The sequence below is a fragment of the Lipophrys pholis genome (assembly GCF_963383615.2).
Source record: "Lipophrys pholis genome assembly, chromosome: 8".
Lineage (NCBI taxonomy): Eukaryota > Metazoa > Chordata > Actinopteri > Blenniiformes > Blenniidae > Lipophrys > Lipophrys pholis.
Genome location: NC_137630.1, coordinates 30,997,173 through 31,014,327, shown reverse-complemented (window position 1 = coordinate 31,014,327; position 17,155 = coordinate 30,997,173). Strand labels below are relative to the sequence as shown.

Here is a 17,155-nt window from a genome sequence, read left to right as displayed (position 1 = left end):
GAATAAGAATAGAAAATTCCAGAGGACATTTTGTGTGCCTGCCTCTCCTCCATGAGGAACCTCTCCCATCCAATTTGTATGGGATATTTTTTCACAGTTTTTCTGGACATTTATTCAGAAACAGCCATCTAAATCATTAAGAAAAGTCACAGCAACATATTCCCGCATAAAAAAGGTAGAATTTCTTCTTTTTTTTTTAAAACTAACACCTCTTAAAGAGGCAGGCACAATAATTAGAAAATTCCCCCTGCAATCTCCTCCATGATGTGCATTCGGCTAACCTCTCCAATCCACTTTTGATGTGCTTTTTGTGTCTGTGGTCCCAACAGTGCAGGACTACTTAAGAAAAATTATGAATAATAATAATAACATTAAAAACAACAACAACGACGACGACGACGACGACGACGACGACAACAACAACAACAACAACAACAACAACAATAATAATAATAATAATAATAATAATAATAATAATAATAATAATAATAATAATAATAATAATAATAATCGGTAAATACTGGGTTTTTCTGTTTCTGACGTAATCGTGGAGTGGCGTCGTGGCGTGCGCGGTGACGTCAGACGCCCCGGGAAGTGACGCCGCCGTCAGGCTGTGTTGATGTTTTGTGAGCGGAGCCGCTGGAGGAGAAACACGGAGCCGATTCTTGTTTTTCGCCGTCAAACCGTCGAAAAGACGCCGCGCCGCCGCTCCAGCGCCTCGCTTCGCTTCGGTAAGAGCCTTAGCTCGGTGAATAGAGACGAACGGCCGGGCCGGAGGGCGCACACAACCGAACATTTGATCGAGAAAAGGGAGGACTCGTCACCCGCTGACCCCCTCCCTGCCTCCCTCGCTCCACCATGACGATTCTCCCGAAGAAGAAGCCTAGCTCCGGGGTCGGCGTCTCGGACCACGCCGATGACAGCGACCGTCGCAGCGGGTCCGACCCGCACCAACACCCACACCCGCACTCGGGGAGGGCCGGAGCTCGACCGAGGGCTTCCCCTCCGCCGTGGTCCTATCAGTCCGCTCCGCCCTCTGCCAGGGACGACAGGCGGAGCATCGAGGCGAGCTCCCGGCCGCAGCAGGCCTCTCCGCCGCCCGTCGGTTCCGTGTCCCCTGTCGGGCCCGTTGACGGGCGGGACAGCAGCGGCGGGATGGTGGCCGGGTCCCGGGGGGAGCTCGTGGTGTCGGCCGGTGTGGTCGGCTGCGGCGGAGGCATCGGAAGCTGCTGTTCGGGGCCCGGTTTGAGCAAGAGGCGGCGGCAGGCGGGCACCTGCTCCGGTGGGGTGGTAGCAGCCCTGGCCGGGGGCGGCCAGCCCGGGGTCACCGGACCGGGCGGAGTGGGCTCCAGTCAGGACACGGAGGAGGGAGCCGGGAACAACAGCGAGGACGAGTACGAAAACGCGGCCCGCCTGCAGTCGATGGACCCGGCGACCGTGGAGCAGGTACGGAGCTAACGAGGCTAGTTAGCCCCGTTGATGCTAATGTGGCTACACGGAGGGATGTCGGGCTGTGTGGAGGTTTGACCTGTAGAAAAACACTGAAATGCTGCGCTTTGAAACACCTACAGAACACGTTTTCTGTCGGAGGGTTTAATGAAGGTGACGTTTAATACGTTACCACGTTTAAACAGGAAAGTAAACGTGTTTACACTGAATTATCTTTCCAATAAAATCAGTTTATATCGAGACCTGGACTCATTAACGCTCAGGTTACCATGGCAACAGCGGACCAATCACTCACCTGACAAGTGTGAAGTAAATAAACTTTATTAAAATGAACGATATTCAAAGATGCTGACATCTAATGAGAGGGAATCTGTTTCGGTGGCCAGGAAATACAAATGAAGATAAAAAAAAAAAAAGTACCAATAATGATCCAGTTTAAGAAATTTAACTGTTACAGGCCAAAACTCCCTGAAATGAAAGTAGTCATGAAGATGTGGTGGGTTCCCTCCACATCATTCAGTACTACTGACCAAGGTACACAAATACACTCCATTTATACTTTAGTAGTCATTGCTGTGTGTGGCTCAGTGGGCGACCCGCTGGGATCAAACCCAGATTCTGGTGCAGCTCATTGAGATCAAATGTTACTGTAAGATAAACAGAGGACCCCGAAAAATAGAACCTCTGAACCAAAGGTAAAAGTGTATTAAAGTAACTGCAGACATTTTGTGAACAGGTAGAGAGAATTTTAACCGTCAGGTCAGTAAAGTTTGACTGACCGGCTCTAAACCGAGTAACTAGCAGGTTAAAATCTGCAGAGTTCTGTGACGGACAAACACATCCAAGTTTATTTATAAAGATCTGGCATCAGGAGATTTGGACAACCTGGGACTACCACGACTGACTGACTGACTGTGTGACTAGTTTGAGTTAAACGCCTCAGTGGTGAAACATGTTTCACACTCTAAAGCGTTGCTCACCGACTCCCGACAAAGTTCCTGCAGATCCTCTGGTAACGGAGCCGCCATGTTTAGAAACTCCCTAAGCAAAGGGTTCCACGTGATCAGCGTTAGCCCCGCCCACTGACTTTAACAGAAATTTTTTTTTTCATAAAGCAACACCGGATCATGATATAATTAAATAGTGAAGTAATAGTTTTTTTTTACATAAATTTGGTATTTTAATGAATTAATGATACATTTCTAAATTTAATTCCAATTTTAATTGACACATCTAATTAATAATTTCTTGGTGTTACCGATGTGTTGTTCTTTTCTCACACACTAACCACACACGGGTAATGACGGACCTGGTTGAACAGCTGCTCTGTACAGTGAAATAGGTGTTGCTCTCCAGAGACGACGACTTCTGCTTTAAACTTCTCCTAATCACACAAACACTGCTGCATTTTGACTCTTTACTTTGACCTGGTTTTATCTTTAAAATGTAGTAAAGTGTCTCATCACACCCACGTGAGCGAGTTCGGAAAAACGTTTGAGTGTGTTGTGATGATTTTGTCATAAATTCTCAAATGTGTGCAGTTTTGCTCATAAACATAAAAATACTTTGTCCAACTCTCACACCTTATGTCAGGGTTAAGGTTTGTTTAGAAATGGCTGCTGACTGTTTCAGTTGTTTTTACTATTTGCTGGTTGTTTGTGTGGTTTTGAGAAAGTTTTTGCTGAGTTGAATTTTATAAAAAAAAAAAAATAAAATATTTGCGAATTTGCGTTATGGTTTTCTTTTGAATATTTGTTTAAAGGTTGCTTAACTAGTTACCGACTGGTTTGAGGATGCTTCGTTTTACTAGTAAATGGTTTAGTTATTTGACGAGTTACTGATTGTTTTATGTTACTTTTGAATAGATTTGTTTTAGGTAGGGTATTGAAATATTGATTTACTGGTTTATTGACTAGCTGCCAGCTGGTGAAAACTTTGTTTCATTAGTTAGTGACTGGCTGAAGGGTTTTGTTTGACTAGTTACAGACTGGTTTCGGTTGTCATTATTATTGAACAGGCTACTGATGCATTTTATTTTTTAGCTAGTTCCTGATGGGTTTAAATGTGTTATTTCATTAATTACTGGCTGTTTCAAGGGTGTTTATTAACGTTGTTTCTGACTGGTGTGTGCTACTTCTGTTTTAGTTTAGTTTTTTTTCTGGCAAGTTACTGACTGGCTTCAAGTATTTTTTTTTTTAACCTCTCATTGACTGACTTATGGTTGCTTTTTGACCCGTTACTGGCTGGTTATTTTTGAGTGGTTGATGACTGGTTACTGGGTGGTTTTTTACTAGTTACCGACTTGCTTTTGTTGTATTAGCCGTTACTGACGGCTTTCTATTAATTTGAGAAATGATTTCAGATGAAACAAAGGTTTATCGTGGTTTCACTTCGTCTGTCAGATTGAAGTGATTCCAGCTCGGTGCACTAGGTGGCGGCAGTGAGTCCCTGCAGTACCTGACCTGTCCTCCACAGTTTGGAGCTTCTGACATCTTCTACAGTTGTAGTGTTAATGCCTCCTTCACTGTATGACCTCATTCCTCCACCTTGTGGTACAAAGTGGTACTGTATGACGGGACAGGTCAGGGTTAGCAACACAAGAACACAAACATCTTTCAGAACATATCAAGACTCTGAATGGCTCTAACTCTGTGTGTGTCTGTGTGTGTGTCTGTGTGTGTGTGTGTGTGTGTCTGTGTTTGTGTGTGTCTGTGTGCGTCCAGCAGGAGCACTGGTTTGAAAAAGCTCTGAGAGACAAAAAAGGATTTGTCATTAAGAAGATGAAGGAGGACGGAGCATGTCTGTTCAGAGCCGTAGGTGAGTCCTTATCACTGACACACACACCTACACACACACACATTAAGTGAACCCCTTGTAGTTCCTCTTGAGACCAGCAGGTGTCTATAGAGTCTATAGGCCTTCCCATGCTCTCTGCAAGGTGCTTCTGTAGGCTGTGCGCAGGCCGCTGGGGCGCACATGATTGCATCCATTCTCCACTCTGGGTTCCCTTCCTTAACGTTCCATAATGTAACGTAACGATCCTGAAACTATCTCCAATTCTGCTGCCCGGCGTTCTCCACCTTTCCTAAAGTAGTTTATGTTTCACTTCAGGAGTTCTGAGCCTCTGGCTCTTTATTTGCTTTTAAATTGTGATTGTTCAGCCGGGGAGACGGAGGATCTCCTCACACAATCGCCCAGTAGCTCTTGAGCATGAGCAGTCGACCGCAGAGGGGTCTGTGTGCACCCAAGACCATTTTGACGTCACTGCGCCTTGCGGAGCGCATGGGAAGGCCTTGAGACGTTAGTTGATGACAGGAAACACACTGTAGTGTCTGTACCACTGAATACTCGGAGTACTCAGACACACGTGGCCCTAGTAAAAGTTCCCACACGTTATTTCAATAGTGTGCTCACGTCCTGATTGGTCCAGTTAACATCAATCAAATTAAAAGATTCAAATGATATTACACGTTTTACTATTTTGTTCAGTTAAATTACAGTAGGAACACAAAATCTGGCTTCTGTGGCGTGTTTTTACGTGATACCTTCACTTTTTATTTATTTTTTTTAATTTTAACATCGTAAGCGGCAAACACTGCAAAACCCACTGTACTGCTGACATGTGACGTCACATAGCATCTGTCCACAGTAAGAGAGTGACGCAACAAGTCAGTGAATTTAATGGCGCCTCGGGGTCAGCGGAGGACAGATCATTTTTACATCAGATACTTGTTTTTTTGAAGCGCATGCAATCTACCAGTCAGTCACCGTGGCGGTATTGGACAAAGCAACTACGGTGGTTTGATTGAGTTTGATCGCAGACCATCGTGAAACCAGCCGACATGAAATCCTCATCTGAGCAAAAACCAGTAAAAAAAATACAGATCAGCTGCTGCTTCGTAAACACGCTGAGACGCGTCATTTACTTAATATGCAACAGGAAGACAGGTGTTTGTTTACAGGACACACACACACACACACACACACACACACACACACACACACACACACACACACACACACACACACACACACACACACACACACACACACACACACACACACACACACTCTGACATAACTGCTGCTACATAATAGCTGTTATCCGAAACATGAGGCGGACGCAACTGAAGGAATCTCCTGTGATTCTTTAAAGAGGACACACACACACACACACACACACACACACACACACACACACACACACACACACACACACACACACACACACACACACACACACACACACACACACACACACACACTCACGTGCGCGCACACAATCAGTTAAGAAAGAAAAGGAGTGGTTCTTGGTTTGTGAGGATTGCCATGGTAACCCATGTCCCCATTTACAGCCGTACAGGAAGTGTGTGTGTGCATGCGTTGCCTCTGTTTGGATCAGTCATAAGTGTTCTGATTGAAGTGTGTGTGTGTGTGTGTCTCTCTCAGCTGACCAGGTGTACGGAGATCAGGACATGCATGAAGTGGTCCGTAAGCACTGTATGGATTACCTGGTGAGTCACTGAATTCTACGTCTTCCTCCTGGATCTTCCTCCTCCATCCTCCTCCATCTTCACCATGGCCGCCTGACAGAGTGTCTGTATCTCCTCACCCTGTTTGTTCTCCTCCTTCAGATGAAGAACGCAGACTACTTCTCGAACTACGTGACAGAAGATTTCACCACATACATCAACCGAAAGAGGAAAAACAATTGCCATGGTAACCACATTGAGATGCAGGCCATGGCCGAGATGTATAACAGACCCGTGGAGGTGTACCAGTACAGTACAGGTGAGTCTCTCCGTCCAATCACAGCCCATGCCTCCACCCCCACCCCAACCAATCGCATCACAGCGGTCTCCTCCTCCCCCAGAGCCAATCAACACGTTCCACGGCATCCACCAGAACAACGACGAGCCGATCAGAGTGAGCTACCACCGCAACATCCACTACAACTCTGTGGTCAACCCCAACAAGGCCACCATCGGGGTCGGCCTGGGCCTGCCTGCCTTCAAACCCGGGGTAGGAAGACACGTACATGATGTGACCTGCCACACCTCCGTCCAATCGCCATGACACGACCCGCCACACCTCCGTCCAATCGCCATGACACGACCCGCCACACCTCCGTCCAATCGCCATGACACGACCTGCCACACGTCCGTCCAATCGCCATGACACGACCCGTCACACACTGTCCAATCGCCATGACACGACCTGCCACACCTCCGTCCAATCGCCATGACACGACCCACCACACCTCCGTCCAATCGCCATGACACGACCCGCCACACCTCCGTCCAATCGCCATGACACGACCCGCCACACCTCCGTCCAATCGCCATGACACGACCCACCACACCTCCGTCCAACCGTCCAATCGCCATGACATGACCCGCCACACCTCCGTCCAATCGCCAATACACGACCCACCACACCTCCGTCCAATCGCCATGACACGACCCACCACACCTCCGTCCAATCGCCATGACACGACCCGCCACACCTCCGTCCAACCGTCCAATCGCCATGACACGACCCGCCACACCTCCGTCCAATCGCCATGACACGACCCACCACACGTCCGTCCAATCGCCATGACACGACCCACCACACGTCCGTCCAATCGCCATGACACGACCCACCACACCTCCGTCCAACCGTCCAATCGCCATGACACGACCCACCACACCTCCGTCCAACCGTCCAATCGCCATGACACGACCCACCACACCTCCGTCCAACCGTCCAATCGCCATGACACGACCCACCACACCTCCGTCCAATCGCCATGACACGACCCGCCACACCTCCGTCCAATCGCCATGACACGACCTGCCACACCTCCGTCCAATCGCCATGACACGACCCGCCACACCTCCGTCCAATCGCCAATACACGACCCACCACACCTCCGTCCAATCGCCATGACACGACCCACCACACCTCCGTCCAATCGCCATGACACGACCCGCCACACCTCCGTCCAACCGTCCAATCGCCATGACACGACCCGCCACACCTCCGTCCAACCGTCCAATCGCCATGACACGACCCACCACACGTCCGTCCAATCGCCATGACACGACCCACCACACGTCCGTCCAATCGCCATGACACGACCCACCACACCTCCGTCCAACCGTCCAATCGCCATGACACGACCCACCACACCTCCGTCCAACCGTCCAATCGCCATGACACGACCCACCACACCTCCGTCCAACCGTCCAATCGCCATGACACGACCCACCACACCTCCGTCCAATCGCCATGACACGACCCGCCACACCTCCGTCCAATCGCCATGACACGACCTGCCACACCTCCGTCCAATCGCCATGACACGACCCGCCACACCTCCGTCCAACCGTCCAATCGCCATGACATGACCCGCCACACCTCCGTCCAATCGCCAATACACGACCCGCCACACCTCCGTCCAACCGTCCAATCGCCATGACACGACCCACCACACCTCCGTCCAATCGCCATGACACGACCCACCACACCTCCGTCCAACCGTCCAATCGCCATGACACGACCCACCACACCTCCGTCCAATCGCCATGACACGACCCGCCACACCTCCGTCCAATCGCCAATTCACGACCCGCCACACCTCCGTCCAACCGTCCAATCGCCATGACACGACCCACCACACCTCCGTCCAATCGCCATGACACGACCCACCACACCTCCGTCCAATCGCCATGACACGACCCGCCACACCTCCGTCCAACCGTCCAATCGCCATGACACGACCCGCCACACCTCCGTCCAACCGTCCAATCGCCATGACACGACCCGCCACACCTCCGTCCAATCGCCATGACACGACCCACCACACGTCCGTCCAATCGCCATGACACGACCCACCACACCTCCGTCCAATCGCCATGACACGACCCACCACACGTCCGTCCAATCGCCATGACACGACCCACCACACCTCCGTCCAATCGCCATGACACGACCCACCACACCTCCGTCCAATCGCCATGACACGACCCGCCACACCTCCGTCCAATCGCCATGACACGACCCGCCACACCTCCGTCCAACCGTCCAATCGCCATGACACGACCCGCCACACCTCCGTCCAATCGCCATGACACGACCCACCACACGTCCGTCCAATCGCCATGACACGACCCACCACACCTCCGTCCAATCGCCATGACACGACCCGCCACACCTCCGTCCAATCGCCATGACACGACCCGCCACACCTCCGTCCAATCGCCATGACACGACCCACCACACCTCCGTCCAACCGTCCAATCGCCATGACACGACCCGCCACACCTCCGTCCAATCGCCATGACACGACCCACCACACCTCCGTCCAATCGCCATGACACGACCCACCACACGTCCGTCCAATCGCCATGACACGACCCACCACACCTCCGTCCAATCGCCATGACACGACCCACCACACCTCCGTCCAACCGTCCAATCGCCATGACACGACCCACCACACCTCCGTCCAACCGTCCAATCGCCATGACACGACCCACCACACCTCCGTCCAACCGTCCAATCGCCACCACCATGAGCCACTCTCCTCTTCCCGTCTCTTTAAAACGGTTTCCTCCTCACAGTACGCCGACCAGTCGCTGATGAAGTCGGCCATCAAGACGTCAGAGGAGTCATGGATCGAGCAGCAGATGTTGGAGGACAAGAAGAGGGCGACGGACTGGGAGGCGACCAACGAGGCCATCGAGGAGCAGGTGGCCCGCGAGTCGTACCTGCAGTGGCTGCAGGACCAGGAGAAACAGGCCCGACAGGTCGGAGGAACAGCTGCTCCACTTTCACAATGATTCTGTCCTTCAACAACTGATTTAATCCTTTTGAACTCCGTTGCTCACATTTCTTCTACACTAAGACTCGTATCAGTAACGATCCCTGAGGAGGTGAGGAGGTGGTTATGTTCTACGACAGGACCAGTGTTCAGTTTGAGTGTGTCAGCTTCTGTTTGTAGAAACATTTGATAACCGCTGATGTACAGTGACGTCATATTAGCTTCTCCGAATTCCCAAAAACGTCACGTTTTGATTTGATTGGTTTTAATGTAGAAAACAGTTTGAAAAACATTTTACAGTAAATCAGGCATAAAACGTATTTAACCCAGCTTGATACAGTTTAAATTAGTTAAAGTCAGTCTCACTTTATTTTAAACCAGTCGGAAATCAGTTTGAACCTGTTTGAAATTCTTTTAAAGTTGATTGAAACCAGTTGAAGACGGCTTAGAACAAGCTTGACAGCAGCAAACAGTTTAAAGTCATGAATTTAGTTTAAAAACCATTTCAAAACACTTTGGAACCAGACTGAACACAATTACGATTGGTCTGAAATCAGTTTACAATGTCTGACAGGGGGTTTATACTGAGCTGAACCGGCTTCAAACCGGTCTGAACCGGCTTCAAACCGGTCTGAACCGGCTTCAAACCGGTCTGAACCGGCTTCAAACCGGTCTGAACCGGCTTCAAACCGGTCTGAAGCTGGTTATCTTAGAAAGGAAGTAACATGTTTCTGACCTCCCCTCTCAGCCCCGGAAGGCCAGCGCCACCTGCAGCTCGGCCACGGCGGCGGCTTCCAGCGGCCTCGACGACTGGAGCGCTCGGTCGCCGCGGCAACGTGACTCTGACCCCTCCCACTCCGACCTCACAAGCGCCCCCTCGACCAACAACAAGCCCCCCTCCCCCGCGGGAGCCGCCCTCATCCTGAGCAAACCGCCTTCGCCCTGCGCACCAGGTAAGACACACACACACACACACACACACACACACACACACACACACACACACACACACACACACAGAGTTTTACTAACTTTGTGAGGTCCAGCTCTGTCGTGAATACTGAACTTATTGAATGTGTTTGTAGGTCCCAGTAATCAGAGTCGCCATCATTTGGAGTACAGAGCCATCATGCAGGAGATGTCCCCAACAGCGTTTGGTGAGACACACACACACACACACACACACACACACACACACACACACACACACACACACACACAGACACACAGACACAAACCGTGTATGGCAGCAGCATTGTTGGACATGTCAAACCACTAAATTCATGTTTGTTAGAAGATCTTTCTTTTTTAAACATTTCCTAGACTTTTAGCATTTATCTTGGTGTGTGTGTGTGTGTGTGTGTGTGTGTGTGTGTGTGTGTGTGTGTGTGTGTGTGTGTGTGTGTGTGTGTGTGTGTGTGTGTGTGTGTGTGTGTGTGTGTGTGTGTGTGTGTGTGTGTGTGTGTGTGTGTGTGTGTGTGTGTGTGTGTGTGTGTGTGTGTGTGTTTCAGGCCTGACGGACTGGGAGGACGATGAGATCTTGGCCTCGGTGCTGGCCGTCTCTCAGCAGGAATACCTGGACAGCATGAAACACCAGAGCGCCACCATGCACCGAGAGAGGGAACCGTCACCCGACAGCAGCTGATAGCCAACACATACACACCTGCACACACACACACACACATACACACTCCCCAGCCCTCACCCCTCCTCTCTCCTCCTCTCTCCTCCTCACGTCTGATCCACAGAAGGATATCGACCAGGGAAAAGATAAAACTCCCGACAAAAATGCACACTTGTTTTTATGTTTCTGTTCTTCATCAGCTCATCACCTCCTCCTCTTCCTCCTCTTCTTCCTCACCGCTCAGACTGAGCTTTGTCTTAACGCTCATCCGGGATCACATGTACATTCTGTTTCCCTCCGGGCAGCTCTCAATATTTTTGAACCTTTTTTTCGTTTTGTCAGAATGGGACCGTTAGCTCTGCGGCTAGCGGGGCCATTGTTTTCAATGAAGGATGCTAATCAGGTGGAAGGTAACCGGTCCGCCCCGCTGGAGGCTCTGTTAGCATGCTGTCCAACGAGTGAGCCATCACCTCAAGTCTTATCATGTTTTAAGGTTAGGACTGTGCTTCTTTTTTACCCGTTAGCAGCTGTCGCGCTAATCCATCCTAGAAGAAGGCTAAACTGTTAGCCGACTGTTAACTTATTTTACTCGTATAACCGCCGTTGTCCAGAACTAACCAACACAACATCCCGTATGCCACGTTAGCATTATTTGCTGACTCAGCTGCCCCACAAAGCTAGCCTGATGGATTTTTATTTTTTTTTCTGGCTGCCATCATGTGTGCCAGATGTGACTTAGATTCTAAGCGTCTCTCGTGCTACGAAGCAAAGTCAATGTTTGCTAATAGCTTTTCTTTTTTTTTTTTTTCTTTTTTTTGTCCTCATGAGATTCAGAACTGGAAAAAACTTCTTTGTACTTCCAAACCTGAAGTCTTACTCTGTTCTGAAGCTAGCTCCTTCTGGCCGCCGTTTGTAGCCGGAAACTCCCGACTGGACAACTATGCTAACGACAGCCCGTCTGTGTTTGGGTGACGCTAGCGGGCGAGCTATCACTTCCACTTTCTTTTCTCCAGCTCGCTTATCAGCCGCCAACAGCCAAACATTTCCTCCCCTTCCTTCCTCTGGTGGCCATGTTGTGTCAACGCTCTTAGTTTCCATGGTTGCCGCCAGTTTCGTGTCCTCCCTCCCTCCTCCTCTTTGTCTTCCTCCTCCTCCTCTTCCTCTGTCACCACCTTCATCATCATCATCATCATCGGACTTATTTAGCTGCATGTTTAATTGATCACGACCAATATCATCATAGAGATAAAGCCACAAAAAAAAAAAAAACTGAAAAACTAGAGAATTGTCATACTTATCCTCTTAATGATTGATTCTTGTTGTTATTATTAATAATATAAGTTTGTTTTATTTTATTTTCTCGTTTGGGATGAAAAAAACCTTTTTTTTTTTTTCTTGGAATAAAAAGAGGAAAATGTTTCTGAAAGAATGTTTCTGTTGGTTTTCTTTATTATCACTGCGTGACTTCGTCTTACAAGACTTTTCATTTCAAGAAAATTATCATATAAGTTTGAATACAAAGAAAATAAAAGCCCTGCTGGTTTTAAACTTGTTTTTAATATACACTCGGTTCTCAGCTCATTTGAACAAGCCTCCGACTCAGAAAGTCAGAACGTTTGGGATCCCAGACTGAATCCCTGTGGAACGCCACATCTCATCTGTTACTGAGGTGTAAATCATTTAACACATACCTTTACACATCTTTGTCGCTTGTTGGGCTTTTTGCTGCAGACAATATGATAAAAAAAGATTACACTGAAAAATCCCAAACTTCGAAATATAATTTAAAAATATTTTTAGAGTTGTTTAAAAGAAACAAATGTTTGCCTATAGAAGGAGAATAATCATTAAGTTACAGCCTCTTGGATTTTTCCAGTTACGGTCTAAAGCTGATTTTAAACTTTCAACTACTTTATATAATCTTCTAACTTGGTCAGAAAACTTGAGGCTCCGAAATCAATCCCTGTGGAACGCCTCGTCTTATATTCTCTGCTGAGGCAGAATCATTTAATACCACTCAGATTTACTGTTTAACATTTAGATTCAACCGAAGAGACATATATCTATAAAGTTATAGTTATTTGACTATTGAAGTAACAATCCTCGCTGTTTTTAAACTTTCGATTTATACATTTTTATTTCTGTTTATGAGATCATTTTCGAGTTTTGTGTGAAAATGCTCAGCCGATATTGTATATTTAGCATGGAGAACTAATCGTCCTAATAGAAAACTAATAGTTTCAGTTCACTGTCATGAAAAAAAGTACTGCTTCGATGTTTTATTTACTTCTGTTTTAGTTGTAAACACACACACACACACACACACACACACACACACACACACACACACACACACGTTTCACTTCTTGAATTATTCCCATTTCAGTGGGAAGACAGCTCACACCTGATTGGCGGAGCGACTCAAAACATTGAGCACACTACTCGACGCTGATTGGACATTCCCGGGGTGTGTGGGCGGGGCTACGGCGGGAGGGTCTAAATAAGGATCCAAACAGTAACGTAACGTAACGTAAAGGCCACCGGAGGGCGGGAGCGGCATGCAACGTCTCACCGCACTACAACCAAGATTTTAACGTTTTTAACGTGTTTTTAACTCGAGAAAAAGGCCGACACGGCAGTTTTCTCACGTAGAGGTTGGAGCTGAAGACACAACGAGGGGAGGGGAGTAAAGAAGGCGGGAAGTTTCGGCGGGTTTGAAGTGGAGGAGGGTGGAGGATGGAAACGAGAGACACGGAGCTGCACCTGAAGGAGGAGGCCAGGGGGAGATATGGTGAGGAAAACCTCCACATTACTACTTTTTACACACTTAATCCCACACGGGGGGGAAGCTCTGATTCATTCTGTTCATGTTTTAAACAATTAAATGTTCAAAAAAGTGCAGAAATGTTCAGGTTTTGGAAGATTTCAAAATAAAGTGAGAGATTCTAAAGCAATTTTTTTTGTCTCTACTGTGTTTGTCTAATGGAAATGTCAAGAGATAGACACTGAGACTTTATTGGGGGTTTGTTGGTTATAAACTTTCTTTCAGACCCGCTTCTCAACTAGTTTACACAAGATCGAGACTCAGTCAGAAAACCTGGGGCTCCAGACTGAATCCCTGTGGAACGCCACATTAGATTCACTGTTATTGAAGCATAACTTAAACAGTTTGGGATTTAAATAGATATATATTTAGTCTTACTTTACCTCCTGTTGTATTTTAATGGACATTTCTGACACTATATACCTAAATAAAATGTTTACAAGGTCCAGAAATCATCAGATTTTACATAAATGTAGGAATCTTGTGCAGCTATTTTACACAACACATTTAAGTCTGTTTATCCTGAGATTTGTAAAATTTCTGCTGATATGATTCCTGCAACATATCATTTAAATACTTTATATCCAGGTTTATACGGTTCAAAAAGTCCATAATTCACATTTGTGTTGGTTTTGTACAGGATAATAAAAAAAAGAGCTATTACTGAATATAGTGTGTTTAAACTTTTTAATAGACTTTGTGAGAAAACCTGGTGCTCCAGATTAAATCCCTGTGGAACACCACATCATATATTCTTTTATTGAAGACTAATCATTTGTTACCATATAGATTTTTTTAAATCTGAACTCCTGTTGCGTCTCGAGACGAAAAACAAAATCCTGGAAAAATGTTTCGTTCTTGTCTGAAATCCACCTGGGACGGATTTCTGGTTTCCCTGCGGTTAAGGTTTGTCAGGACGTCTCAGAGTGTGTGATGTTGTGTCTGTCTGTCCTCAGTGAAGGAGCCGTTCCACAGACAGTATGTCTGGGGGCCTCTGATCGGCAGCGGCGGCTTCGGCAGCGTGTTTTCAGGCCAGCGGCTCTCGGACGGTCAGCAGGTCAGATGAAACGGAGACGCCGGAGATTTTTAACTCCAAAAAGTTTCACTCGTTTCCTGAGCTTCTGGTTTGTGTCTCACCAGGTCGCCATCAAAGAGGTTTCCAACGACCGGGTGGGGACGTGGACGAGGCTGGTGAGTTACAGTTTTAATGCCAAACTCCGCCCCCTGCTGGACAGACCGGACATCAGTGTGGGTGCGGGGGGGGGGGATTTCCGTGACAGCAGACGAACCTGAACGCACCACGAGGACATTAAAATCCCGGGATATGTGTGTAAATAGTGAGCGTGTGCGTTCTTGGCTCTCCTCAGCCGGACGAGGCCGACCCGGTTCCCTCAGAGATCGTTCTGCTGCAGCGCCTCACAGAGGTTGGGGGTCATCGTGGCGTCGTGCGCCTCTTGGATTGGTTCCAGGTAAAGGGGCGGGGCTTCCTGCTGGTCCTGGAGCGCCCGCCGCACAGCCAGGACATGTTCGACTTCATCACGGAGAGAGGAGCGCTGCCTGAGCACCTCGCCCGCAGGTCGGACCCCCCCCCCCCCCAACCGTCTGCTTCCACCGGCTATCTGCTCCGGATCCCCGCCATTAACGCTCCCTCCCAACAGGTTCCTGGGTCAGATCGTGGACACGCTGCTCTTCGTGCACGCTCACGGCGTCCTGCACAGAGACATCAAGGACGAGAACATTGTGGTGGACACTAAGACGCTGGACGTCAAGATCATCGACTTCGGGTCTGGAGCGCCGCTGAAGGAGACGCCGTACAGCGACTTTGACGGTTTGACCAAAAACATTATTACATTATCGACAAAAAACAAACAGCAGCACCCACTTGTGGCCCCAGATGAAAACTACATTGTCTTCAAAACACGAAACCCGTCTCACTTGAAGCATTATTAAGTAAACGTGGCTTTTGTCAGCTTTCTGCCTCTGGGGTAAATCTCTCTGCCCCCTCCCGCCCCTCCAGGGACTCGGGTCTACAGCCCCCCCGAGTGGATCCTGACCGGCTCGTATCGCGCCGAGCCGCTGACCATCTGGTCTCTGGGCGTCCTGCTGTTCGACATGGTGTGCGGGGACGTCCCCTTCGGCAGTGACGTCGACATCGTGCGGGCGATGCCCGACTTCCCCCCCCGCCTCTCCAACGGTAACACACATGAAGACACATCGTTTCCTCTTCATCAGAGTCACTGAGGCTGAGCGGGACAAACACAGACGGTTAAAATAGAAAGAAAATACTTCTGAATATTTTTAGTCTGAGAAATGTGTTCATCGTGTCTTGGTGTGGTGAGAATATTCAATAAATCCATATTTATAAAAAGTAACATCAATAAATAAATAGTTTAACGCAAAAATATATTGCTGCTAAGAAAAATGCAAAAATACATTAATATTTAAAAAAAATATATATATAACTTAATGCTTAATGAATGCAAGATAAATTCATGCAAAAAAAATCATAAATTAATGCAAAATATATTAATACATGAAATAAATTTAAAAAAACATCTTGTTTGTGATTGTTTCTTTTAAAATGATAATAATAAGAAAAACAGAAGAAAATGTTTCATTCAGTCTCCCTGACGTCAGAATATTTTTATCCTGGAAACAGAAAAAGGAATCAAAACCTTTTCTGGAGAAAACCTCCTAAAAGTAAAGGTGTGTTTTGTTTGCGTGTTTTCAGGCTGCCGCTCGCTCCTGCGCTGGTGCCTCTGCTACGAGCCGCACCTCCGCCCCTCCCTGCAGCAGATCCTCTCTCACCCCTGGGTGGAGGGAGGAGCTGAGGAGGAAGAGGAGGGGAGCTGAACCACGACGAGCAGATAGATGTCAAACACTGGAAAATTTCTAAACTCTTTGTGGTTGAAGATTTCGCTTTGCACTTTATATTTTTCTTTCTTGTCATTTCCGGGAACAACTTGAACGCCTCAACTGGTTATTTTAGAGTTTTTAACCAAATCACACTGGAAAATTCAGAATCGGGAAGAGAAATAAGCTCTTCGCATCGTATTTTCTCCATTTGTTCTCGTTTGTGATTTTCTGTCAACCGTTATTTGTTTTAGATTTTTTTTTTTTTTTAATGCTTTACAAAGGAGTTGGTCTTAAACTTATTTATTTTTTTGCCATTTTACTGACTTTATAAGAGTTAATAGAAGCAGCACCTTATTTTCAGCTTCTCTCTGTAGAGAAACTGTGAACGTTTAAATCTGGGCTCGTTTCTGGTAGGAGTCCAGAAGAAGTTCTTTAAATGGGAAGAATCAAACGTTAACGATTTGAAGAAAGACATCTGAAGTTTAGCACGTGTCATTTTTTAAAAATCTTTTCTCTAAAAGTGACATGAACCCTTTATTCAGTTTCCATGGAAACCAACCGATGGTTGTCACTGTCGTCCTGTTTTGTTCGACGC

General features: G+C 47.6%; 2 protein-coding genes across 3 annotated transcripts; both read left to right on the top strand.

Annotated features, from left to right (window-relative positions):
* The first annotated feature begins 584 nt into the window (after positions 1-584).
* Positions 585-12,303, top strand: otud5a (OTU deubiquitinase 5a). 2 transcript variants are annotated; one of them, XM_080470496.1, is made up of 9 exons: positions 585-1,446; positions 4,176-4,266; positions 5,899-5,963; positions 6,084-6,240; positions 6,323-6,471; positions 9,057-9,242; positions 10,005-10,209; positions 10,342-10,413; positions 10,768-12,303. In XM_080470496.1, exons 1-9 carry the CDS (start codon positions 859-861, stop codon positions 10,899-10,901), a joined length of 1,647 nt encoding a protein of 548 aa, XP_080326622.1. In that variant the 5' UTR covers positions 585-858; the 3' UTR covers positions 10,902-12,303. The 2 variants fall into 2 exon arrangements, with proteins under 2 accessions (XP_080326622.1, XP_080326621.1); XM_080470495.1 differs by having other exon boundaries at positions 4,173-4,266.
* A 1,313-nt stretch (positions 12,304-13,616) lies between these two features.
* On the top strand, positions 13,617-16,557 carry pim2 (Pim-2 proto-oncogene, serine/threonine kinase; the record flags this gene model as incomplete). The annotated part of the gene is made up of 7 exons (XM_080468578.1): positions 13,617-13,671; positions 14,661-14,761; positions 14,845-14,895; positions 15,072-15,280; positions 15,363-15,532; positions 15,722-15,898; positions 16,436-16,557. 7 exons carry the CDS (start codon positions 13,617-13,619, stop codon positions 16,555-16,557), a joined length of 885 nt encoding a protein of 294 aa, XP_080324704.1.
* Between the last annotated feature and the right edge of the window lie 598 nt (positions 16,558-17,155).